The 24,412-nt window shown below is 41.4% G+C and overlaps 1 protein-coding gene across 3 annotated transcripts in view; it reads left to right on the plus strand.

Moving 5' to 3' along the window:
* Window positions 1–11,462, plus strand: part of LOC143974067 (uncharacterized) — a 74,913-nt gene extending 63,451 nt beyond the window's left edge. For 2 of the 3 annotated variants that reach the window (XM_077475092.1, XM_077475094.1), the window contains exons 5-6: window positions 10,714–10,815; window positions 11,307–11,462. In XM_077475092.1, the coding sequence (XP_077331218.1) occupies window positions 10,714–10,815; window positions 11,307–11,421 (217 nt within the window). In that variant the 3' untranslated portion in view covers window positions 11,422–11,462. The remainder of the gene's footprint in view (window positions 1–10,713; window positions 10,816–11,306) is intronic. The other variant, XM_077475093.1, reaches the window with a different exon arrangement.
* Window positions 11,463–24,412: the final 12,950 nt, after the last annotated feature.

Below are 24,412 nucleotides of genomic sequence, written 5' to 3' on the forward strand. Positions count from 1 at the left end.
TGCTAGCATTGGTGCCACATCTATGCAGTTCTGTGTGCCATGTTTGCACAGGCACAGCAGCCTATTCATTTGAATGGGCTGCTGTATCTGCGTTTCCTGCAGGAAAAAAGTGCCTGCAGATTTTTCAAAGTGAAGCCAAATGCAAACCACAGAGTGCTTTGGCACTATGTGTTTCTACGTGTGGGAGACTGCACTGCATTTTTCAGTGCATGGGGGTGCCATTAAAGTGGAGTTCCACCTGTTTTTAAGTTTATTAAAAGTTAGCAGCTACAAAAAAGCATAGCTGCTGAATTTTAATAAACCGATACTTACCTGCCCGTGGTCCAGCGATTCAGCTGCCTGGAGGCTCGCTCCTCTCCCCCTCCTCTCCTCGGCACCATCATAGTAACTGTGGCCACCCGGTCCTTGAAGCCGTAAGCTGCACTGCATATGCGCGAGTTGTTCTGCGCTCTGCTATTGCCAGTGACATGTCCCAGAAGATCAGGGAGGAGCCGCCTAGGGCTAGAGGAAGAGTTGCCTAGGCGGCCAAAAAGAGGGAGGAGGAATTGGGACAGGAAGCCCCACTAAAAATAAGGTACACACTCCCCTCCAAAAAAAATGACATGCCAAATGTGGCATGTCAGGGGGCAAAGAGTGCTTAAAGCAGAAGTTCCACTTTTGGGTGCAACTCCACTTTAAGAGTTAATGGCACCCCACACGTTTTCTTAAAAGCATTGCATTATGGGTGAGGGACTGTGTGCGATTTACATGCACTCCCAGTTTTCCTCAGTTTGGAACCTAGCCTTACTCAGGATGGCTACAGCTAGAAATGGAGATATGGATGAATGGGATTGATGTGAATATTAAATAATAATTAAATTGTGATTTCAGCTTATGGTGCCCATAAGTTCTGCTTTAAACATTTTGAAAAATATGTGAAGAGTTAAACATCATTCACAAAAGGATACAAAAAAGGTATTTGGTTCACCTTATTGAAGCTTTTCCAATGCTTTACAATGCCAGTGCCTACTCTCTAAGGCCTAATGCACACAGACAATGAGATGATGAAAACATGCTGTGCTTAAAGTTATGGACATTTTCCCACACCTAGGAAGCCTCAGGTGGCACTAACAGCCTGTCATACAAGTGAATGGTTGTACCATACTCTTGTAAACACTGATGCTTCTGTCCATCAGCATTTTACCCTCGCATGCACACATTTCGGAAATACATCAAATGTATGTTTGTGGGTAAAAGCTGATGTACAGAAGCATTCATGTGTATGGCAGGCTGTATGCAGCACTTGTGACTCTCTGGTCACTGGAAAACACCTGCAATTTTAGGACCAGAATATGTTAAGCCTCTTGCCCTTAGAACTCTTTAGTATACACTTAAAGCATAAAGTTCAGAATGTGTTTATGTTGTTTTGCTGCACTTCATGTTGGTTTTTATTTTGCTAGCAGAATTTGGCTGGTGTAAGCAACTTTCACAGCTTAGAAACTCATAAAATGTTCAAAATGCTTTTGTTTTCAGCGATTTTTTTCTCAAAAAAGCTTTTTTACAAAACTATAGATGACACTTTACAATTGCTCCTAAGCACATTGAGAACACGACAAAAACATGTTTTAATGTTTTATGCAATTAATTTTGTGTGTCCTTTTAAGACCAATGTGTAGTTCACTTTCCCTATTGGGGAGAATTACCTTCACTTTCTGTCCCATAGCCAAAACAGGAAATGAGAGTAAATCCCTGAAAATTATGGTAATCCCTTGATCCTCCCCCAGGGCACCTGAACTAGTGCTCCTGTTGGGAGATTTCCCCTATATTTCTGTTCTGGGGACAACCCAACATTTGGGATTTTCTTCAACTTTCACTTTTGGTGATAACAGTAAGCAGGACAGATAGAGAGGGTGAATGTCCATAACGAGTGGGAGAGATGGCAATAAAGACCAAGGTGTTCAAATCCCACTCCACTTTCCAAAACAAAAACAACAAAAAATTTTTGCCTTTAGTAATACCTTAACCTATTTATACATCGGTGTGTGAGCTGGGTCCCAATCCATGGAAGGGTTATTTTTGTAAAAAGCAGAGCCCCAGCTTCTTATATTACCTCTTTGTTGAGGAGTGAGGGGAGCATGCCTAGGAACAGTTTTAAAGAAAACAGAGAATTCTGGGAAAGGTCTGACATCAGTGAGATCTAATACAATTTAAGGTATTATTCCTGTTATAGTGAAGGATGCCTTATGCCGCATACACACGAGCGAATGTCCGACAGAAAAAGTCAGACAGAAGCTTTTCATCATATATGCCTCACCTGACTTTTTTTTGCAAAAATTCTGACGGACCTAGAAATAGAACATATTTTAAATATTTCCGACAAAACCAATTCCTATCGGGAAAACCACTCGTCTGTATGCTGTTCTGACGACCAAAAACAACGCATTTTCTGAAGCAAATATGAGATGGAGCCTATTGGCTACTGGCTATTGAACTTCCTTTTTCTAGTCCCGTGGTACTAGGTACTAAACTACGAGTTTATTCAGACAGGAAAACCGGTCATGTGTATGTGGCATTAAAGGAAACATGATGAGAAAAATACTTAATTGCTGATTTATTTTTCAAATGCTGTTTGCCTGATTGCCTGCTACATCAGGCTGCTTTTCTGATCAGGTATTGGTACCTGATGAAGTGCACAAGCCAGTAAAACCAGGCATGTAGAATTTTCAGACATGGCAACTGGCATTTGTTTCTTATTACAAGTTTCCTTTAGCCCAGGGGGCAACAGTGAAGTAGGTATAGCATAGGGGAGGGCGGTTTCAAGCGTGTTTTTTAGAGCAAGGGGGTATTGGATCTGGGTGACACTTCCGATGGTCATGGGGTATGGGATAACAGCAAGTGGGGCGTTATGCAGGCATGGAATAGGGGGGGTTGTACACTGGCTTGGAGAGAAAGGGTGTACAGGTATGAGAGTAAAGAGGGAAGGAGTAGCTATGAATGTAACGAGAGGGGTGGGGTGTACAAGTGCAGTGTTAAAAGGGGAGTGCTTTGTGCAGGTATCAGGGGAGAGCGGCCTACAGGTGGAGGGTGTTAGTGGTGGCACAGGTGAGTTTTGGGCGGGTGAAAGAAAACAAGCACAGGCACACTTCTGAGAGGAGGGGGAGAGGTGCAGTTGTTATAGGTAGGTGGTGAGAGGAAGGATGATTGATGGGGAGCATGCAGGTGTAGGTGGGGGAGGTGTCACTTCTGCAGGCATGGCATGAAGTGATAAGTAATATGCTTTCCTCTGCCTCCCTCTCTCTCAGTACTACTGCCTTCCTCTCATTCTTGTATGCCTTCCCTCTTTCTCTGGATATAAAATTTTCCGACAACATGATCCGATCGGACTTAATCCAATCATTTGTAGAGAATTCCGATCAGACAAAGTGCTACGCATGCTCAGATCAAATTACGAGACCAAAGCTATTGGCTACTAGCCTGAACGTAGTCCTGTTGTAACGAATGAATGTCATCACGTTCTGAACGATCGGATTTTCGGACAACTTTGTCCGACCGTGTGTATGCAACACCAGTTTAGGACAAAATCCGTCAGAAAAAATCTGATGGATTTTGTGGTCGGAATGTCCGACCGTGTGTACAAGGCGTAACTCCTTACTGTCTCCTTACATTAAGAGCATGAGATTGAGTTTTACTGTTCTTGAAAAGCTGCCAGCAATATGGCAGTGAAAATAATATTTTACTCCAAAATCACAGGTTTTAAATATGCAATAAACTTTTTTTCTCATTGATGAATGAACCAAACCTATTGCATAAGGTATGTGATAACGCAGCTCCATGTACCAGGGTCATAGTTACATGATGGTATGGTAAAGGTGCAGAGGGATTCAAAATCCAAGGACTCAAATCTCAATCTAAAAGCTTTAGACCCCTTTCACACTGCGCCGCCTAGGGTGTCAGCGGTAAAGCGGCGCTATTTTTAGCGCCAATTTACCGTCGTTTTAGAGGTGCTATTTGGCCACTAGCGGGGGGGTTAACCCCCCCGCTAGTGGCCAAAAAAGGGTTAAATCCGCCTGCAAAACACAGCCGGAGCAGTGTTTTGCCGGCAGTATCGCAGAGCTGCCCCATTGATTTCAATGGGGAGCAGCGGCGGAGGAGCAGTGAGTTCACCGCTCCAAAGAAGCTGCTGGCAGGACTTTTTCTGACGCCCTGCCAGCGCGTCCCTCCAGTATGAAAGCCTTCAGGCTTTCACACTGGAGTGCATGGAGCAGCTGTTTTAGGGCGTTTTTGCAGGCGCTATTTTTAACGCTATAGCCCCTGCAAAATGCCCTCAGTGTGAAAGGGGTCTAACTGAGGAAGCTGAAGTCTGAAGCTAATTGTTTACCATACAGAGCTGCTTCAGATTCACTTTGCTCCAGTTTTAATAAATGTATCCAATAGATTAGATTTACCAGTGTCTTAAAATGTATCTAAATCTAAAAACAAAATGTAGGTGGCTGCGTTAGTTTTCTATTTTCAGCCTTTTTTTTTTTCACCTCATGATTCTGATTTGCTTGTCATAAAGTCACAATGCTCACTCACTGTACTATATCTATTGAAGTAGTGTTGTTACCCTTTTCGTCTCTAATATAGGAAAACATAAAAAAAAAAAAATCTGTTGCATATTTAACTGACTAAAAGGGAACAAAAAAGAGAGTTTGTTGTTAAGGTTTAAATACATTTTAAGGTACCAAATACTTATATCATTATATAAGAATTCTATGTATTACTAACAAGTATTTAGCTATTTAGATTTTCTCTATTCAGTGCTTGTAACCTTACTCTAAAGCTTTTAACCTTATTAGATATGATGGATTACATTTGCTCTTTAATGAGCAGTGGTGTCTGTGGGTACTCCCACTAAGGATTATTTGACAGATGTGCTTACATCTGTTATGGTTTATAAGGTAATTAAGAAGCTGAGAGTATTAATTTACATTGTGTAACTCATTGGGGAACATTGCTGTATTACACTTTAGATTGTGTGTGGGTATATATGTCTATGACAAAGCCAGAAGGGCAATTTGTTTACAAAGCGTGGTGGAATTTTTAAATTAAAATTATTAGAAAGCCTTGTTTTGTATTTTTTTTTTCAAGGGGCCAAATTAACAATGTACAAAACTCAAGGCTTGGTAAAAATAAACATAAAAATGTACAAGTCTATAAATGTGTTACTAATAACCTTTGCCATTATTAACGAATAAATATACAAAGTCATACACACAAAAAAAAATGTGTCATGTGACTTACATTAATCTATATAGAGGACCAATGTGTTCCTTTGTTCTTTACAGAGTCAGCTATGCTTAATCAACTATTCCTGATATTATCTTACTCCTCTTTAGTTTATTTTCCAAGATCCATAATAATAAAAAAAACGGTATAAATACTCATATGCTACAGTCAATCCAAACATGACCCAATTCTTCTGTGTGTGTTCAGCAGTGGTGCCTGCATGGAGCGCAGGGGCGCCGCCCCCTAATCCATGCGCTCGGCCCCTATTCTACATGCAGGGCGCCGGACGCCAGACGCATGGATGCCAATTTTTTTTAGAAGCACATGATTAAAGCCTGAGGATTTAATTGGCTTCAAAAAGGGTGGGCTTGGGGGGCAGAGCACTGCGCCCTGAGCCCACCCAGTTGTGTCACAATAGCAAATTAATATTTGCTATTGTCATCCCGATTCTCCTCCCAGTCAATCAGGAAGCATGTCCTGAGAGCCACTACTCAATTGGCCGCTGAGGAGGAGGAGGGAGGAGATGCAGAAGAAGCTGCCATGGAGCCCAGGAGGAGGAGGCAAAAGGTGAAGCCACCGACTGGAGGAAATGCTGCTGGCGACCTAGATGGGATAAGTTTTGGCCTGGTGACCGGCCACGGGGGTGCTGGTGGCCCAACCTTGTTTGCCGTCCCCTCAAAAAAATATACCACCAGCAGCCACTGGTGTTCAGTCTAAAGAGGACCTGAACCATGAAAGCTGAGCCCAATTACCAGCATTGCCCATGGTCTCCCTGTAGCTAAGCTTTTCCCACTAAATAACCATGCCTTGTTCTGCATTGTGTATCTTTGCTTCTCAAGTTAGTGTCGATGTTAATAAACAGCACCAGTAGAGGCTCAGAAAAATACACAGAATAAATTAAGCAGAAGCAGAAAAATGCAGGAAAATGCTGGAGGCCCCGAATCCTGTTCTCCTTGCTGGACATATACAGTATCTGTGAGCAGCTCAGTAATGACGTATTCAAAATTCACCCCAAATCTCTTATCTAGCATATCAGGCCTTGGACTCGACACTCCAGATTTACAGCTATGAGGCCACAAAACAGGAGCATGGGAATTTCAACACTATCTTTCTGGGTACATTTTAGACAAAAGTAGATATTGCTACTTATTGTTTGTACATGAGAGCAGCGGCTCTCTCTGCTAACTGGCTCCCACAGCAGCAGTAGCCTTCGGCATTACTGAAACCAGTGGCTAACATGTTATGTCTATAGATATCTTATGTCAGTAAACTGTGAGGGAAACCTCGTAAAAAGCAAAATGTAAATACACATTCTAAAGAGATCATAGTCTGATATTCCACAGTATTTTGTAGAGAATATAAATGAGGGCTATTCAAACTATGCTGTAAGACAGTAGCGCTAATCACTGTGCCCCCATGTTCATCATTATTTTTCTATTTTTTAATAAAAACCTGTAAAACATAGCAAATGATGATATAAGGAACCAAAGGAATGCTAAAAGTCACATGTAACAATAGTATTTTAGTATTTATTGTCACTCTGATGTCACTCTGATGTACCAATAAATGACACTTCAAGGATTACAGTCTTGCCGACTCTTTTTACTATTGTTGCATTGGAGTGTGCCCCAGAATGAAGGAAAAGAAAGCACATAGGAGCAGAGGCGCTGTTGGCACTGGTGGTTGACTCATTTCCGAGGACACATGATCAAACAATCCATCCGTGTGTGGGGTCCAGCGGACTTTTTTTACCCAAAAGTCTGGCGGACTTAGAAAGTAGTTTTGACTCAGAGTAGCTTCAAAAATGGACTTGCATTCCGGCGGACAATACAGCCGTGTGTGCTAGTCCGTCATACTTTTGAAATGAACGGACTTTCCCGCACAGAGAAAAGGCCGTTCTTTTTGAGCGCGGCTCCAGGTAGATGGGACTAGCGAAGGAAGTCAATGTCGCCGCCTTTGGCGGCGAGATTGACACATCGCTGACCCCGTCACCTGGTATGGACTTAAAGGGGAAGCCCGACGCTTAAAAAACGGCATGGGGCCCCCCCAGGTCCATATCTGACCCTTATACAAGCACGCAGCCTGACGGGGGGTGGGGATGAGCGAGTGCCCCCCCCATCCTGAGCCGTAACAAGCCGCGTGCCCTCAACATGGGGGTGCTTTGGGGAAGGAGGGCCGCACGACCCCCCTTCTCCAAAGCACCTTGTCCCCATGTTGATGAGGAAAAGGGCCTCTTCCCGACAACCCTGGCCGTTGGTTGTCGGGGTCTGCAGGAGAGGGGCTTATCGGAATCCGGGAGCCCCCTTTAATAAGGAGGCCCCCAGATAACGGCCCCCCACCCTATGTGAATGAGTATGGGGTACAATGTACCCCTACCCATTCCACTGTGAAAAAAAAAAAAAAACACAACACACAAGGGTTTAAAATAATATATTGCACAGCTCTGGGGTCTTCTTCCGTCTTGGGGGGTCTTCTTGCCGGACTCCTCCACTATCTTCTGCTCTTTTGCTAGCTCTTTTACTAGCAGAGGAGCCCGGCTTTCTTTTTTGTCACCGCCGCCCAGGGGTCTTCTTCCGACTTCGGTGGTCTTGTCCCCCTCTTTGGTTCCCCCTCTTGGTTGTCCCCCTCAATGGTTCTTCTTGCCGGGCCTCCGCGCCTTCTTCCAGCTCTTTTACAAGCGGTGGCCCGCCTTCTCTTCTTGTTCTTCTTGTTCTTTTTGTTCTTTTTCCTTGAGATGTTGACTCAACGCTCTCTCTGTCCGCAATGACAGGGACTCGGCGTGCAGCGACTTATATAGGGACATCGCCGGGGTGATGTCCCCACCCATTATGATGTCACAGTCCCAGAGGATGCTGGAACTGTGACATCATAATTGGCGGGGACATCACCCGGTGACCCTGCCCATTGCTCCTATATAAGTCGCCGCTCAACATGTCCCCGTCATTACGGCCAGAGACAGCGACGAGTCAACATCTCAAGGAAGAGGAAGAGAAGAACAGAAGGCGAAGACAGCGGTGACAGCAGAGACAGAAGACCGGGCCACCACCAGTAAAAGAGCTGGAAAAAGGAGCGGAGGCCCGGCAAGAAGAACCGAAGAGGGGAACAAGACCCTCAAAGTCGGAAGAAGACCCCCGGGCGGTGGCGACGAAGAAGAAAGCCAGGCTCCTCCGCTAGTAAAAGACCCCCCAAGACGGAAGAAGACCCCGGAGCTGTGCAATAAATTATTTTAAACCCTTGTGTGTTGTATTTTTTTTTATTTTTTTCACAGTGGAATGGGTAGGGGTACATTGTACCCCATACTCATTCACATAGAGTGGGGGGCCAGTATCTGGGGGCCCCCTTATTAAAGGGGGCTCCCAGATTCCAATAAGATCCCCGCCCGCAGACCCCGACAACCAACGACCAGGGTTTATTATTGTTAATGTTGCTATTTTTAAAATCTAATCTCTCTATTTTTAAAATCTCTAATAATCCAAACAGATATTTTAGAATTTTGTTTGCTTTCTCCAAGGCAGTGCCCAGCCCCCATCCCATGTATTTATATATTGTAAATATATAGATATAATACTTATTTTTAACATGTGTATCTCTTTGACTTCAAATGGGGTTCATATTTGGCACCCAAACTTTAGCCATATTCACTGAACCTGCCCCGAACTGAACCCAGGTACATTCAGCTAATCACTAGTGCAAATAAAGAGATGATGGTCCACTCCCAGAGTTGTCAAGTCAGATAACTTCTTTATTTAGTTCACTAAATGACCGTCAGCCAAAGCTTTCAAACATTTTGCACCTACACGTGTTTAATCATCTATATCAGATCCTCCAATGCCAGAAGACGCCATTTTTGACGAAACGCGTTGGATGGGGACTGCGTGTGACATCATTGTGGCTGGCTTGGATGGGTGATACCTCGGCTGGCACGTTTGCACTGCTCGCTTTTTTTTGCCTCAATGTAACTGTATTTCTGTGACTTTACATTACATGTTTTAAGCTTATTTATGCTATGAGGCTTCTCTCTATGTCACATATGTTATCTTGATGAATGGATTCCATTTGATTCATGGAATGGAAACATACTGTTTATGGGATCGATTCAGAGTTGATTGCCACATTTACATTTACTTAAAGAGCACCATTTTATATTTTTATCCCACATCCAGGATTTGGGTTGCAGCAGTTTCACATGGGCTTAGCACAAATTATTTTTTGTTTTGAATAAATATCAGTGACCCAACAATTCTTTGGATGGTCCATCATCTATAGAAATAGAACAGAAAAGTATGTTTTACTCTGAATCTGTGCAACTAATACTGTAGATCCAGATGCAAATTTAGCCATTATGGCATTAGAAATTATTTCTATAGCTCCGTCATTTGTCAACCGCTCTTCTCTATGAAAAATGATTTTCAGTACAAATAATGAAATTCAATTAATATTAACCATTTGACCACTGGGCACTTAAACACCCTTAATAGCCAGACCAATTTTCAGCTTTTGGTGCTCTCACATTTTGAATGACAATTACTCAGTCATGCAACACTGGACCTATATGAAATTTTTGTCCTTTTTTTCACACAAATAGAGCTTTCTTTTGGTGGTATTTAATCACCTCTCAGTTTTTTATTAATTAAAAAATTTAATTAAATTAATTAATTAAATTTATGAATTAAATTAATTATTTAATTAACGGCCTCTCAGAGTTAAACAACTGCCCTGAAGCCGTTAATCGGCAATGAGCGGTTGTTAAGTGGTTAATAACATTTAACTATAATAACATTTTTAACATCATAATTTTAAGTGGAGAAGTGCTCCTTACAATGATTCTAAGTGTAGTGTCTTATTACACTGTTGGTCAGTATATTGCCCCCTTATTTTGGAGACCAGTGAAAGAAGTGCCCCCTTACAGTGGTGGTAGTGAATGATATACATTAGTGTCTAGTAATAATAAAAAATGCTCCCTTACATTGGTGCTTAGCAGAAGAAAAAAATGTCTTATTGTGTTGGTGGTTAGTGGGAGTAGAAATTCCCTCATGACCTTGATGGTCATAGCAAGAAAGAATACACCCTTACAATGGTGGTCACTGGAGGAATGCCTTCTTACATCAGTAGTCACTAGAAAGAATGCCTAATTTCTTTGATGGTCAGTGGGCGTAGTGTCCATTACATTGATGGGGAATGGGAAGAAGAATGTCCTCATGCATTGGTGGATATAGGAACGACCATTACAGATCTGGAGAATGAGAGGAAATGTTCCACTAGCCCCATTCTGTTGGCTCCTTCTATCAACACCAATGCCAGACCTATTCAGGCCACGTACCATCTAATTGCCTAAGTATAAGAAACAAGAATCTAATTAGTCATGATAGAGGTATGATAAAAATCATGTTCAAAATTAACATTGCATCTTTTGTGGTCAGTAGCTAATTTATTACATTTAATTGATAAACCTTAATTACATTGTAGGAGAGTTGTAATAGTCAAGAGTTGTGAGAAAGACAGTGAAGCTGGGGAAACAATTAATGTGGAATCCAATGACAATACAGTAGTAGAAGGAACAGTTAGTGGGTAAGTAGTCCATAACATACCACCTTTTGCTGTTTACTTTGTTTGCTCACAAATTAATTGCACTTTCACTCAGCAGCACTTTACAATTTCTCTAACTGTTTCCTTCTCTCTTTTCACTCTCTTATTCCAATTCTTACCATTTTGTTTCCTAAAAACTCTAGATAACAGTGAAAAAGTAAAAAAAAGAAAATGTTTATCAAATATAGCTCTATCCATTTTCTCTACTGGTGAATGTTTTAGCCCCTTTGACCCCTGTAATTTGTACTTGTTTCAGTTCTCTAATGTTTTTTTTCTCCACTTTTTTTTTCACTTATAGCTCTCCATATGACCTTACCATAAATCTGTCCTCTAGGGTCATAGTTTAAAGGATACATATACATTGAATTGATTTTATTTTATAAAAATATCCCTTTTGCTTTATTCTGTATAAAACCAAAAATTATATTGTGCATTTTATTATTTACAGAAATATATATATTTTTTTGTTGTAGATCGCCTTGTCAAAATGCAGGGGACAGCAGCAGACCCAGTGAGAATCAGGAAGCTTATCAACAAAGAGGGGACATGCCAGGCAGGATGTCAGACAATAAATCTACAACCGTTTAAAAATAAATATAGTAATATATGATTAACCATACAAAAAACAATACATTTTGTTGGACTTCTTTTTTTTATTGCTAACTTATTTTCACTTGCATTCATTTAGAATTGTAATTTTCCCTGTGTCTATATGATACAGTTAAACTGAATGTATATATTTTTTGTTTTTGCATAGAATAGGGAAGGGTTAAAACACCTGTCTGTCTATTTCCCTTTGGGGAGATTTTTCTTCACTTCCTGTCCTAGAAACATAGATTGCGAGAAAGGGATTCCCCCTAGACAGATGTCACCTACTGGAAGATTTTAATTCACCTCTTGCTCAGCTGGCACCTGTAACGTTTTGGATTTGATGTAATATTCTGTCCCAGTGACAATATATAAACAGAGAGAGTAAAACTACCTAGTGGGGACACAGGCAGCAATCAAAGCTTACACAAGAGGGAAAGGTTTGTGGTCCATCATAAAGTGACCCCATTAATGCATCTCAAAAAATAAATATTCAATCAAGAAAACAAGAAAGGGAAAGGTGAGCAACGCTGACTTCAAAATAGAAATATAATAAGGGTTTTGAATAAATCCAAAAAAACAAATAACTAAAGGAAACCCACCTATGTTATAGTCCACAGGAAAAACTTGCTTCTCAATTGACCTGAATTATGTTCACACTTATTCATGTCAAGTATTGAGTAGGCTTACAGTATTTAGCCAGCATAGAGACATACACTACTGTGCAAACATTTTAGGCAGGTGTGAAAATGCTGTTAGTTAAGAATGCTTTCAGAAATAGAAGTGTTGGTAGTTTATATTTATCAACTAACAAAATAGAAAGTAAATGAACAGAGGAGAAATCCAAATCAAAGCATTGGTTGGTGTGACCACCCTTTGACTTCAAAACAGCATAAAACCTTCTAGGTACGCTTGCACACACAGTTTTTGAAGGAACTTGGCCAAACATCTTGAAGAACTAATCACAGATCCTCTGTGGATGTAGGGTGCCTTAAATCCTTCTGTCTGTTCATGTAATCCCAGACAGACTCAATGTTGGGATCAGGGCTCTTCTTTACGCTCATTATAGTTCTTAATGACATTGGCTGTATGTTTTGGGTCACTGTTCTGCTGCAGAATAAATTTGGGGCCAATCACATGCCTCCCTGATTGTATGGCATGATGGATAAATATGTGCCTGGATTTCTCAGCATTGCAGAAACCATTGATCCTGACCAAATTTCCAACTCTATTTGCAGAAATGCAGCTCCAAACTTGCAAAGAACCTTCCCCATGGTTCACTGTTGCCTGCAGACACTCATTATTGTACCGTTCTCCAGCCCTTTGCGAACAAACGGCCTCCTGCTACAGCCAAATATTTCAAATGTTAACTCATTAGTCCAGAGCACCTGTTAATATTTTTCTACACCCCAGTTGTTTTTGTGAATAGTTGAGTCACTTAGATTTGTTTCCACATTAGAGGAATGGCTTTTTGGCTGCAATTTTTCCATGAAGACAACTTCTGGCCAGGCTTCTGCAGAGAATAGATGGATGTATCTGGGTCCCACTGGTTGTCACCAGTTATTTGCTGATGACACTGATAGACATCTTCTAAAGTCAAAGGGAAGTAATCATCATGAGTCTTTTATTGATTTTCCTTGGCCAACCACTGTGTCTGTTATCCTTAACATTGCCAGTATCTTTGTGCTTCCTAAAAGAGCTTGAACAACACATCTTGAAACCTCAATCTGCTTTGAAATATTTGCCCATGCGAGATCTTGCTGATGCAGTATAGCTACCTTGTGTCTTGCTGCTGTGCTTAGTCTTGTCACGGTGTATGACCTGTGACATGAAACTGTCTTCTACAACTTCACCTTAGTAGCAGAGTTTGGCTGTTCCTCACCCAGCTTTAGGCCTCCAACACAGCTGTTTCTGTTTCAGTTAATAATTGTGTTTCAAGCTACATATGAAATTGATGATCATTAGAACCTGCTTGGTATATATTGGTTACCTCTAATCTCTGACTTGCAAGTGCACAAAGTTTGCAAGTGTAAGAATTGATGCTGGTTTGACGCCAAATGGTATTCTCACCAAATATTGATGTGATTTAGATTTTTCTTCTGTTGCTCACTATGCATTTTGTAAATTGCTAAAAAAAAAATCAATTAAAATATATTTTTTGAAAGCATTCTTAATCACTGCTGGATGGCTTTTACAAGCGGCGGGAGTGGTCACCCCCCCCTTCCACTGACTGCAGATGCCTTTAAAGTCCCACCAGTGAGCCCGGCATGAAGCCAGCAATTCTGCTGGCTTACCATAGAGCTCATCGAGGACTGGAAGGTCCTCAATGAGCGCTATGGTATAGCAGACCAGAAGTGACGAGTATTATTGTCACTCCCGGTTTCCCCAGATGTAAACAGCACCATTTTTTATTGTGAATGCTTCTGATTGCACCAATCTTGGTGTGATCAGATGCTTTTAAGGGCAGAGGAGACATCTGGGGGTCTATAAAAACCCCAGGTCTCTCCATAAAGAGTACCTGTCACTGCCTATCGTTGTCACAAGTAATGTTTACAATAAAAGTGAGTTAAAAAATGTAAAGAAACAGTGTAAAAATGTAAAAAAAAATTCTAAAGTGCCCTTACCCCCCCGTTGGCTCGCAAAGGCAAATAGTATGTGTTGGTCCTGCTTGCATACGTAAACTGTGATCGCACCACATATGTGAGGCATTGCCGTAAACGTCAGAGTGAGAGCAATAACTCTAGCAATAATTCTAGCACCAGACCTGCTCTGTAAGCTGGTAACTTGCAAAGGCTTTTAAAGTGTAGCCTATGAACATTTTTAAATACCGTAGTTTGTCTTCATTTGATGAGCTTGCACAATTTTAAAGCATATCTAGGTATCTATTTCCTTGGTGTAACCATCTTTTATAGTTTACCAAAAAAATGGGTATTATATTCTGTTTGTGTGCATTACAATTCATTGAGATGCATTTTTTCCAAATAAATTGCATTCCAAAAACCGCTGCACAAATATCGTGTGATAAAAAATTGCAAAACCCACAATTTTATTCTCTAAGACCTCTCCAAAATATATATATAATGTTTGGGAGTTCTAAGTAATTTTTCAGCAAAAAATATTATGATTTTTTTTTTAAGTGTTGGAAAAGCCCTGGTCTTAAAGTGGTTAATTTTGAGTTTTTCTTCACATCTGCCTAAAACTTTTGTACAGCACTATAGCTGAATATAATATTCTTCTACAAAGTAGTGGTAGAGTGTATACTATATCATATATTATTTTTGTAGTAATTTGTAGCGTGTCTCATTCAGAGGCATTAAATAGATAAGAGGCACTAAAAGCTTCAAAGATGTAAGCATAAGTAATTTGGAAACATACTGAAAGCATATGCCGCGTACACACGAGCGGACTGTATGGCATACTTAGTTCGTCATACAATCCGACGGACAGTCCGTCGTACTTTCCACTGAACGGACTTGACCACACACGGATGCACAAACAGAAATAGGAAGTCCAATACACAGCAAAGCACCCTTCTGCCGTGTAAATCCTTTCTGGGCATGCGCCATTCTTAGTCCGTCGAACTAGCATACTGACGAGCGGATTGTCCGCTGAAACCAAAGTACGACGGACAGAATTTCGAAAAATCCGAAATTCTTAGTACGCCGGACTGCACGCTGAAAAAGTCAGCTGAAGCCCGCACACGAGCGGATTGTCCGCTGAAATGTGTTTCGACGGACTAAGTACGTCATACAGTCTGCTCGTGTGTACGCGCCATTAGAGAAACCTGGTCCAAACTAAATACAGTATAAGACAGAGAAAAAAACGAATATTTCTTTGACTAGAGACCATCTACTGTAATATACCAATTTTTACTTTTGTTTGAAGTGACACCGCTCTACAACAAATCCAGAGTTCAAACTGTTTAGTTGAAGATGTCACATCATTCTTTGAAAAGATCACCAATATAGATGTACAGTAGGTCTCCACATAAATTCAAAATGTATGCAAAAATATACTGCACCCATTTGCCAAAAATAAATCTATCAGGGAGTCGAAATCTAAGCTGTATACAGGAGTATAAGCAAAGGGCATACCAAGCACAGGGCTAGGAGAGAAGGGGACTTTTCCCGGCCATGGAATCCCATTGTGGCTGCAGTGTTTTCCTTTCTCAAGCAGAAGACAGGAGCTCTAATCCTTTCATATTTTATAAAAAAAAAAAAAAGGGGTATGGATACAGATCTACTTTAACGGATTCATTTGCAAGTAAACTTACACAACAGTGTCATCAATGTCATAAACACAGATTTTAAAAAAATGTGTAGCTTGTAGATTTAAACAAATCTACAATTAACACTAATGTATTCAATCCCAGAATGATAAAGCTAAAATAGAGTGTCACCGTAAACAAAACTTGCTAGTAAACATAACCACTTCAGCCCCGGAAGGTTTTACTCCCCTTAATGACCAGGCCATTTTTTGCGATATGGTACAGAGTTACTTTAACTGAAACTGCACGGTTGTGCAATGCTGTACCCGGAAAATGTATGTCCTTTTTTTCCCACAAATAGCGCTTTCTTTTGGTGGTATTTGGTCATCTCTGCAGTTTTTATTTTCTTCGCTATAAACAAAAAAAAGCGTAAATTTTGAAAAAAACAAAACAATATTTTTTACTTTCTGCTATGAAACCTATCCAATATTTTTTTTTAAAAAAATCTAATTTCTTCATCGATTTAGGCCAATGTCTATTCTGCTACATATTTTTGGTAAAAAAAAATCCCAATAAGCATATATTGATTTGTTTGCGCAAAAGTTATAGCGTCTACAAATGATGGGATATTTTTCTGATTTTTTTTTTTTTTACTAGTAATGGCGGTGATCAGCAATTTTTTAACAGGACTATGACATTGTGGCGGACAAATCGGACACCTAACTGACGCTTTTGACACTTTTTTGGGGACAGTGACACTAATACAGTGATCAGTGCTAAAAATGTGTACTGTTACTGTATTAATGACACTGGCATGGAAGGGATTAACATCAGGGGCGATCAAAGGGATAAGTGTGTCCCTAGGGGGTGCTTTCTTACTGTGTGGGGGTTGCTCTGACTGAGTGAAGACAGAGATCGGTGTTCCTGCTTAGCATCTTCTCCCCTATCAGAATGGCAATCTGCCTCTCTCAGTAACAATCGCGGGTGACCGACAGACATCGGGGTCCATGGAAACCACTAATTGCCAACCCATGTGTCCAATCAGCGTGCAATCCCACCTCAGGCGGTGCTACCCCAGTGTCTATTGCATGAAATCACGTACAGGTACGCAATTTCGCGCAATAGAGTCTACCAGCCGCAGTAAATATGTGCTAGGCGGTGGATAAGTGGTTAAATACCTTCAGTCTATATCCAAAAAGGATAGACTAACTCATAAAACACATAAAAGCCAACCATTGTAAGCACCCCTGTGAATGTTAACTAGTTTGTCTTAAAGCAGAACTATAGTGCATCTGAGAACCACAAACCAAAAATGCTATTTATTTTAATTTTTCATATTCATACAAACTCACACATTCATCCTTGTTTCAGTGCTTTGATTTTGCTGAGAAATCACTTTGAACAACACCCCCCATGCATTTCTGATGTGGTCATCTTGAGTAAGGACGGATGATTTATGTGCTTAGATGAGAAAATCTCTTCTTCCCTCCCAAAGACTCTTGGAATGTGTGCCATCATTTGCCTAGGCCCAGAAACCAGGAAGTAGCTGAAGAAATGTAAACAAGCTATTTAAAATAAGTAAATATGATATACTTCCCTATCTATTTACTAATGCTAGCAGCATAAGGATTAAAATTATCAATGAAGGTTGAAAGAGTGAAGTTCTAACTGCCTGTTCTAACTGCCATCCTTTCTGGACAGTTGGATTTGTTAAAGGAAGTTGAAAAGTAATAGACTTACTGGCAGGATCACCAGTTAAAAAGTAAAGAAAAAAAATCTAAAAAAGTACTGCAGCTACTACATTTCAAGATTAATAAGCTGCAATATATAACATTTTAGATTTATGTTAAGAAATACTTTAATAACTATTTCCCATCAACTTTAGATTGGCTACTGCTAAATCAATCTGTTAAGTGGTGGCTCCCTGTCCAAACTAGGGCAAACAGAAAAGCCCATGATAAAGGCTTTATCTTCAGCACCAAAGAATTATGAAACAATACACTTTCTTCCAAGCAGTGCATTAAAATCCAGGTAGAAGGTCATGACTGAGGTAGTTCTGATATACCTGCTAACTCTTATTATTAATAAGTAGGGATGGGCCGAATGGACCCCAGGTTCCCGCGAGAACTTCCGAATACCATGAAAGTTCCGACCCGAATTACAAATCCCATTAAAGTCAATGGGACCCGAACGTCAAAAATCAAAAGTGCCCATTTTGAAGGCTTATATGCAAGTAATTGAGCAATGATTTTTATTTTTAAAGTGAAAGCCTAAAAATGAAAAATTCCTTCCAATATAGTTCCCAGGTGGTCCCCTTAGTCTACTTGTAAAGTGGCAGATCTGTACCATGTCTAGAATCTGCTGCAGCAATAATTGCATTTATAAAGCCAAAAAAAAAGGCATTTTCCCTGCAAGCTGCCTTTATTTTGTTCAACAACAGCTGGGAAACCAGTGTATATGATGAGGCCACTATGTATTGCACTGGGAACAAGAGTAGAGATTTTTTGGATACATTCTGGTGTCACTTTGACTTTGTATAGAAGTAACGGGGGCATAAAAATTGGTCTTTGGTTGTCAGTGGTGCCTTCCCACCATAACTCTATAGAGGTAATCTTGATGAAAGCAAGAACTGGCCTTGCTGTAACAAATTGCAATGATATGCACCTGTCAAACAGATGCAGAAAAATTGGTCTTTGGGTGTCAGTGGCCCCTTCCCATCGTAACCCTATAGAGGCGCACTTGATGAAGACAAAAAAAAAGCAATGATCTGCACCTGTCAAACAGGAGCTGAAAAATTGTTCTTTGGGTGTTAATTGTGCCCATGAAACCTATACCAAAACCATTCTTCCAGATGAAATGTTTGAACGCCCTCAAAGCAAGGCAGATTCGAAGTCATGCAGAGATTCCGCAACCCCAAAAAAAAGTAATCAGGGACATCGGCATCAGGGGGCTTCATAACTGGTAATCCAGGACCGATTCATTCTTATAAAAGTCAAAGTCAGTAACAAAACCTTCTGCACTGAATGCCCGTTCTGAAAGATTGCTGGATACAGGGCAGCCCAACAACTCAATAGCATACTGGGCAAGTTCTGGCCAGTGGTCTATTCTTGTGACCCAGTAAGTCAGTGAATTGTCAGCTGGAAAGCTCTCTATCTCTGTTTTGGCCCCGAGGTAATCGTCAACCATGCGATGCAGATGCTGCCGATGGGCTGTGGAAGCTGACAGCCCTAGGTGGCGAGGACTAAAAAAAATCTGAAATGCCTCACTTAGGCGGACACCTTCTCCAACGCTCCTCTCTTGATCAACAGGAGTAACCTACTGGAGTCAGGAAAAACATTCAATAAAATCCTCTTTAACGTGTGCCCAAGAGATTTTATCTTCTGCAGTCTCTGTGGGGATGGGATGAGTTCTGAAACCTTCCCTTTATAACGGTGGTCAAGGAGGGTTGCCAACCAGTAATCATCCTTCTCCTTTATGCCACGTATTCTTGGGTCCTTTCGCAGGCTTTGAAGCATGAGGTTGCCCATGCGCCTCACATTTGCCGAGGTTTAAGAAGCAGACTCCTCGTGGTCACTCAGGATGACAGCATCTGGAACTTCCTCCTCCCAGCCATGTACTACGCCCAAGGGTCCTGGGTTGGAAAGCCATCACTTACAGATTGACGCATGTCTTCCTCTTCTTCAATGCCTATGAAAGTGCCAGAATCCTCCTTCTGATCCTCCTCCCCTCTCTCTTCCTGTGTGTTCTGTGACATAGGAATGATGGTGTCTGGATAAAGTGAACTTTGAGAGGAAAGGAAGTCCTTCTCTTCCTCCTGCTGCTCTGCTTCCAGTGGCCTTTTCGTAATGCCACACAGAGTCTGCTCGAGCAAGAACACAACAGAGATTGTGTCACTGATGCATACACTGTCATGGCTCAATATCCTTGTGGCCTCCTCAAACGGTGACAACACAGTGCATGCATCCTTAATGATCAGCCATTAGCGTGAGGAAAAAAAGCAGAGGCGCCCTGAGCCTTTTGTCGTGCCATATTTGTATTTGTTGACGGCCCTCTCTGCTGCATGTATAGCCGCTGCAGCATTGACATAGTCGAGTTCCACCTGGTGGGCATGTTGCAAATCAGGCAATTTATGGGCAGGTGGATTTCCCACTGAATTTCAGCCAACCAGACTCTAATGGGTTGAGTCACTACACTGATGCTATCTAAATTGTCCCTACTCTAGCTATACACTAATGTAAAGATTACTGACATGGTCTCACTACACTACACTGAAACTATCTGAGCTGTCCCTACTCTATACTAATGTATGTATGAATGACACAATCTCACTACACTACAGTGAAACTATCTGAGCTGTCCCTACGCTAGCTGCACACTATGCAAAGCTGAAGGATGGTCCTCCTCACTACACTCACACTACTAATATTCTACACTGACAAGCAGAATAGCACAGTATAGCACACTAACTAACTAATAGCACTGAACAGAGCCCTGTTCTATCTCTCTCCACGCTGAAATCACACTGAAAAGGGCTGTCATTGAAAGAATACTTTTTTTATACTGTGGGGCAGGAATGAGCCATGATTGGATAAAGTCATGATGACAGTGTCCAATCATGACTCTGACAGTGCTCTGTGCCCTGATTGGCTGAAGCTTTCACTACTTCAGACAATCAGTGCTTGCAATGCACTGTTCAGAGCTGCAATGCATTGTGGTTGGTTCGGGGGGCTGAACAAATGGTCAAACGACCCGTTTGTTCGGCTGTTCTTCGAACGTCCAAACAGCGAAATTTCGGCATGAACTTATACTCGGGCCAAACCGTTCACCCATCCCTATTAACCACTTAACAACCGGCCCATAGCCGAATGACGGCTACAGGGCGGTTGTTTAACTCTGGGAGGCCGTCATATGACGTCCTCCCAGAATTCCGCTCTCGCGCGCCCCCTGGGGCGCGCACTCGAGAGCATCCGTGACCGCCAGGTCCACAGGACCCGGCACATCACGGATCATGGTAAACGGCCGCTCATTGCGGCCGTTTACCACGTGATCACTCTGTCAAATGATGGAGTGATCACTTGTAAACAAACCGGCGTCATGTTATGACGTCGGTTCCTCCCTCCCCCTCTCTGTACCGATCGGTACAGCGGAGGGGGAAGAGATCGGTGTCAGCAGCGCTGTGGGCTGCATCTGCAGTGCCCACATCGCTGCTCACCGAAAATTAACCCCTCAATTCCCTGCCATTACTCTGCAATACTCTGCAATACTCTGCAATACCCTGCAATACCCTGCAACACTCTGCAATACCCTGCAACACTCTGCAATGCTCTGCAACACTCTGCAATGCTCTGCAATACCCTGCAACACTCTGCAATGCTCTGCAACACCCTCCAATACCCTGCAACACTCTGCAATGCTCTGCAACACCCGCCAATACCCTGCAACACTCTGCAATGCCCTGCAACACTCTGCAATGCTCTGTAACACCTGCCAATACCCTGCAACACTCTGCAATGCTCTGCAACACCCGCCAATACCCTGCAACACTCTGCAATGCTCTGCAACACCCACCAATACCCTGCAACACTCTGCAATACCCTGGAACACTCTGCAATGCTCTGCAATACCCTGCAATGCTCTGCAAAGCAATACTACTTTTTTTCAGGCTTCCCAGCTTAGAGGTGAGATGCGGGATCTTATTGACCCCATATCTAACTGTAAAGAGGACCTGTCATGCCATATTCCTATTACAAGGGATGTTTACATTCCTTGTAATAGGCATAAAAGTGATCAAAAAATTTATTTTTGGGGAAAAAAATGTCAAACTAAAATAAATAAATTAAAATGAACAATAACATTTTTTTTTTTTTAAAGCGCCCCTGTCCCCATGTGCTCGCATGCAGAAGCGAACGCATACATAAGTCCCGCCCACATATGAAAACAATGTTCAAACCACACTTGTGAGGTATCGCTGCGAATGTTAGAGCGAGAGCAATAATTCTAGCCCTAGACCTCCTCTGTAACTCAAAACATATAACCAGTAAAAAAAATTAAATCGTCGCCTATGGGGATTTTTAAGTAGCGACGTTTGGCGCCATTCCACGAGCGTGTACTCTTCACATTATGCAAAAATTGGGCTAACTTTACTGTGTTTTTTTTTTTTAAGCACAAAACTGTTTTTTTTTTTTTTAAAAAGCATTCGAAAAATTGCTGCGCAAATACCGTGCGAGATAAAAAGTTGCAACGACCACCATTGTATTCTCTAGGGTGTTTGCTAAAAAAAGCATATATAATGTTTTGGAATTCTATGTAATTTTCTAGCAAATAAATTATGATTTTTACATGTAGGAGAGAAATGTCAGAATTGTCCTGGGTGCTCCAGAACGTCTGATGGCGCTCCCTGCATGTTGGGCCTCTGTATGTGGCCACGCTGTGTAAAAATCTCACACATGTGGTATCGCCGTACTCGGGAGTAATAGCAGAATGTGTTTTGGGGTGTAATTTGCGGTATGCATATGCTGTGTGTGAGAAATAAACTGATAATATGACAATTTTGTGAAAAAAAAAAAAAAAGTAAAAAAAATCTTGATTTGCAAAGAATTGTGGGAAAAAATGACAACTTCAAAAAACTCATCATGCCTCTTACTAAATACCTCGGAATGTCTTCTTTCCAAAAAGGGGTAATTTGGGGGGTATTTGTACTTTTCTGGCATGTTAGGGCCTCAAGAATTGAAATAGGCCGTCAGTACTTCAGGTGTGATCAATTTTCAGATATTGGCACCATAGCTTGTGGACTCTATAACTTTCACAAAGACCAAATAATATCCACCAATTTGTACTTATTTTTACCAAAGATATGTAGTAGTATAAATTTTGGCCAAAATTTATGAAGAAAAAATTACTAATCTGCTAAATTTTATAACAGAAACAAAGAAAAATTAATTTTTTTACAGAATTTTCTGTATTTTTTCTTTTATAGCACAAAAAATAAAAAAAACTGAGCGGCGATTAAATACCACCAAAAGAAAGCTCTATTTGTGTGAAAAAAGGACAAAAATGTCATATAGGTCCAGTGTTGCATGACTGAGTAGTTGTCATTCAAAATGTGAGAGCACCGAAAGCTGAAAATTGGTCTGGTTATTAAGGGTGTTTAAGTGCCCAGTGGTCAAGTGGTTAATAAGTAACCAATACCCCCCTTCCTTCAATAATGACACCAAACTGTATCGGGTTAAATGGCCAGTTCGGCCTTTTATTAAACCAAAATTATAATTAAACATGAAGATTAATAAACACTTCAAATCAAAGAAGAAGAAACTGGTTGCAGATCCTTGAGGATTCCATCACCCACAACTTTGGAGTCTGTGATACCATAAAGCTAGGTTCAGTCCCCAGCCGCCACACACCGCCTCAAGGACTATCCTAACTGACCACAGACCCCTACCATGTTAACACCCGGTCAGTCTAAACTGAACAAGACCAACCGGACGACCCCATACCTGAGATGGGTCCCACCGTTTCACCAATCAACCAATGTTTTTGACCCTCGCCAAGGACCCCAACCACTAACTTTCTAACTCGGGAAGGAAACCTAAGCAAACTATGTCACCAGGGTGGGCAGGCCCTGGTGACATATAGTCAGACTATAAGTTACACCCCCTTCACTCCTCCCCTGAACTACTACTCTCCTGCTCCTCCCATCACATCGTATACTCATCCACTCAAGAAAAAGCACTGACTTTTTATAACCAAACCCCTCATTTTAACCTACTGCTGCCTGGTATACTTCCATCTTGTCATGGATGCCCTTTGCTTATACTTTGTTAAGCTTCATGCATGTCTTTTACATTGCCAACGTTTATGGTTTACCTGATTTTCTCTTTAAGAATTCATGAAGCTTTGCATAAATTTTTCTAAACTACATAAAAAATATACTTAGCAAGTACAGTATGAAAGAGTTAGTGTTGAGAGTTGAGACTAAGCAGCTTTTCCACTGCAGCATGCAGGACAGACATACAATTGTTCATTATGTTGTACTATGCAGCTAGAAGGCAAAATGTAGCGCTACTTTAAAGACTATTCACTGACAATAATCTTATTAGTTTGTAGAACTGCTGGAAAGCCATTGTAGAAAAAGATGAAAATGAAACACAATTATACTGCATATTTAGCAACTTTGATAACAAAAAGCTCAATTTCCCTAAGATAGGTATATTTTAAGATACAATATGGAACATAATAGTGACAATTTAGTGAAACAGAGATAAAGCATATATATTAATTACCATTAAAGAACAAATAGGGACATTTCGGTGCCACTATGGACCCTTTCCTTTTACCTGTCCCATTGCCCCAGAATCATCGTACCTTACACTTAATGGTGACGTCCATTAACCACTTAACGACCAGCGCATGCCGATGTACATCCTATTTTTGAAGAGGGATATCTCGGTAATGGCAGCAGCTGCTGCCACAACCGAGATATCCATCTCTTCAGGCGTATCTCTGTGTGCGATAACGGTGGTGTCTGCGGCGGGTTCGCCGCGAGATCTTCGTTATCGGCGGCGGGAGAGGTGCTCTCCCGCACCCTCCGCCGCTTACCGGAGCCGTCGGTAGTGGCGGAGGCGATCGGGTCCTACTGATGGCTGGGTATGGAGACGAGTGAGACTAAGATGGCCCCCACTCGTCTCTATACCATAGGAGGATGGAAGCGACGTCAAAATGTCACTTCCGCCCATACCTCTTAAAGGTATATTTTTTTCAATGTAACCAAAAAATGTAGCGCTAGAA

This window comes from Lithobates pipiens, unplaced genomic scaffold (genome assembly GCF_037356315.1).
Source record: "Lithobates pipiens isolate NorthernLeopardFrog02 unplaced genomic scaffold, aLitPip1_a1.2 Scaffold_13, whole genome shotgun sequence".
Classification (NCBI taxonomy): domain Eukaryota; kingdom Metazoa; phylum Chordata; class Amphibia; order Anura; family Ranidae; genus Lithobates; species Lithobates pipiens.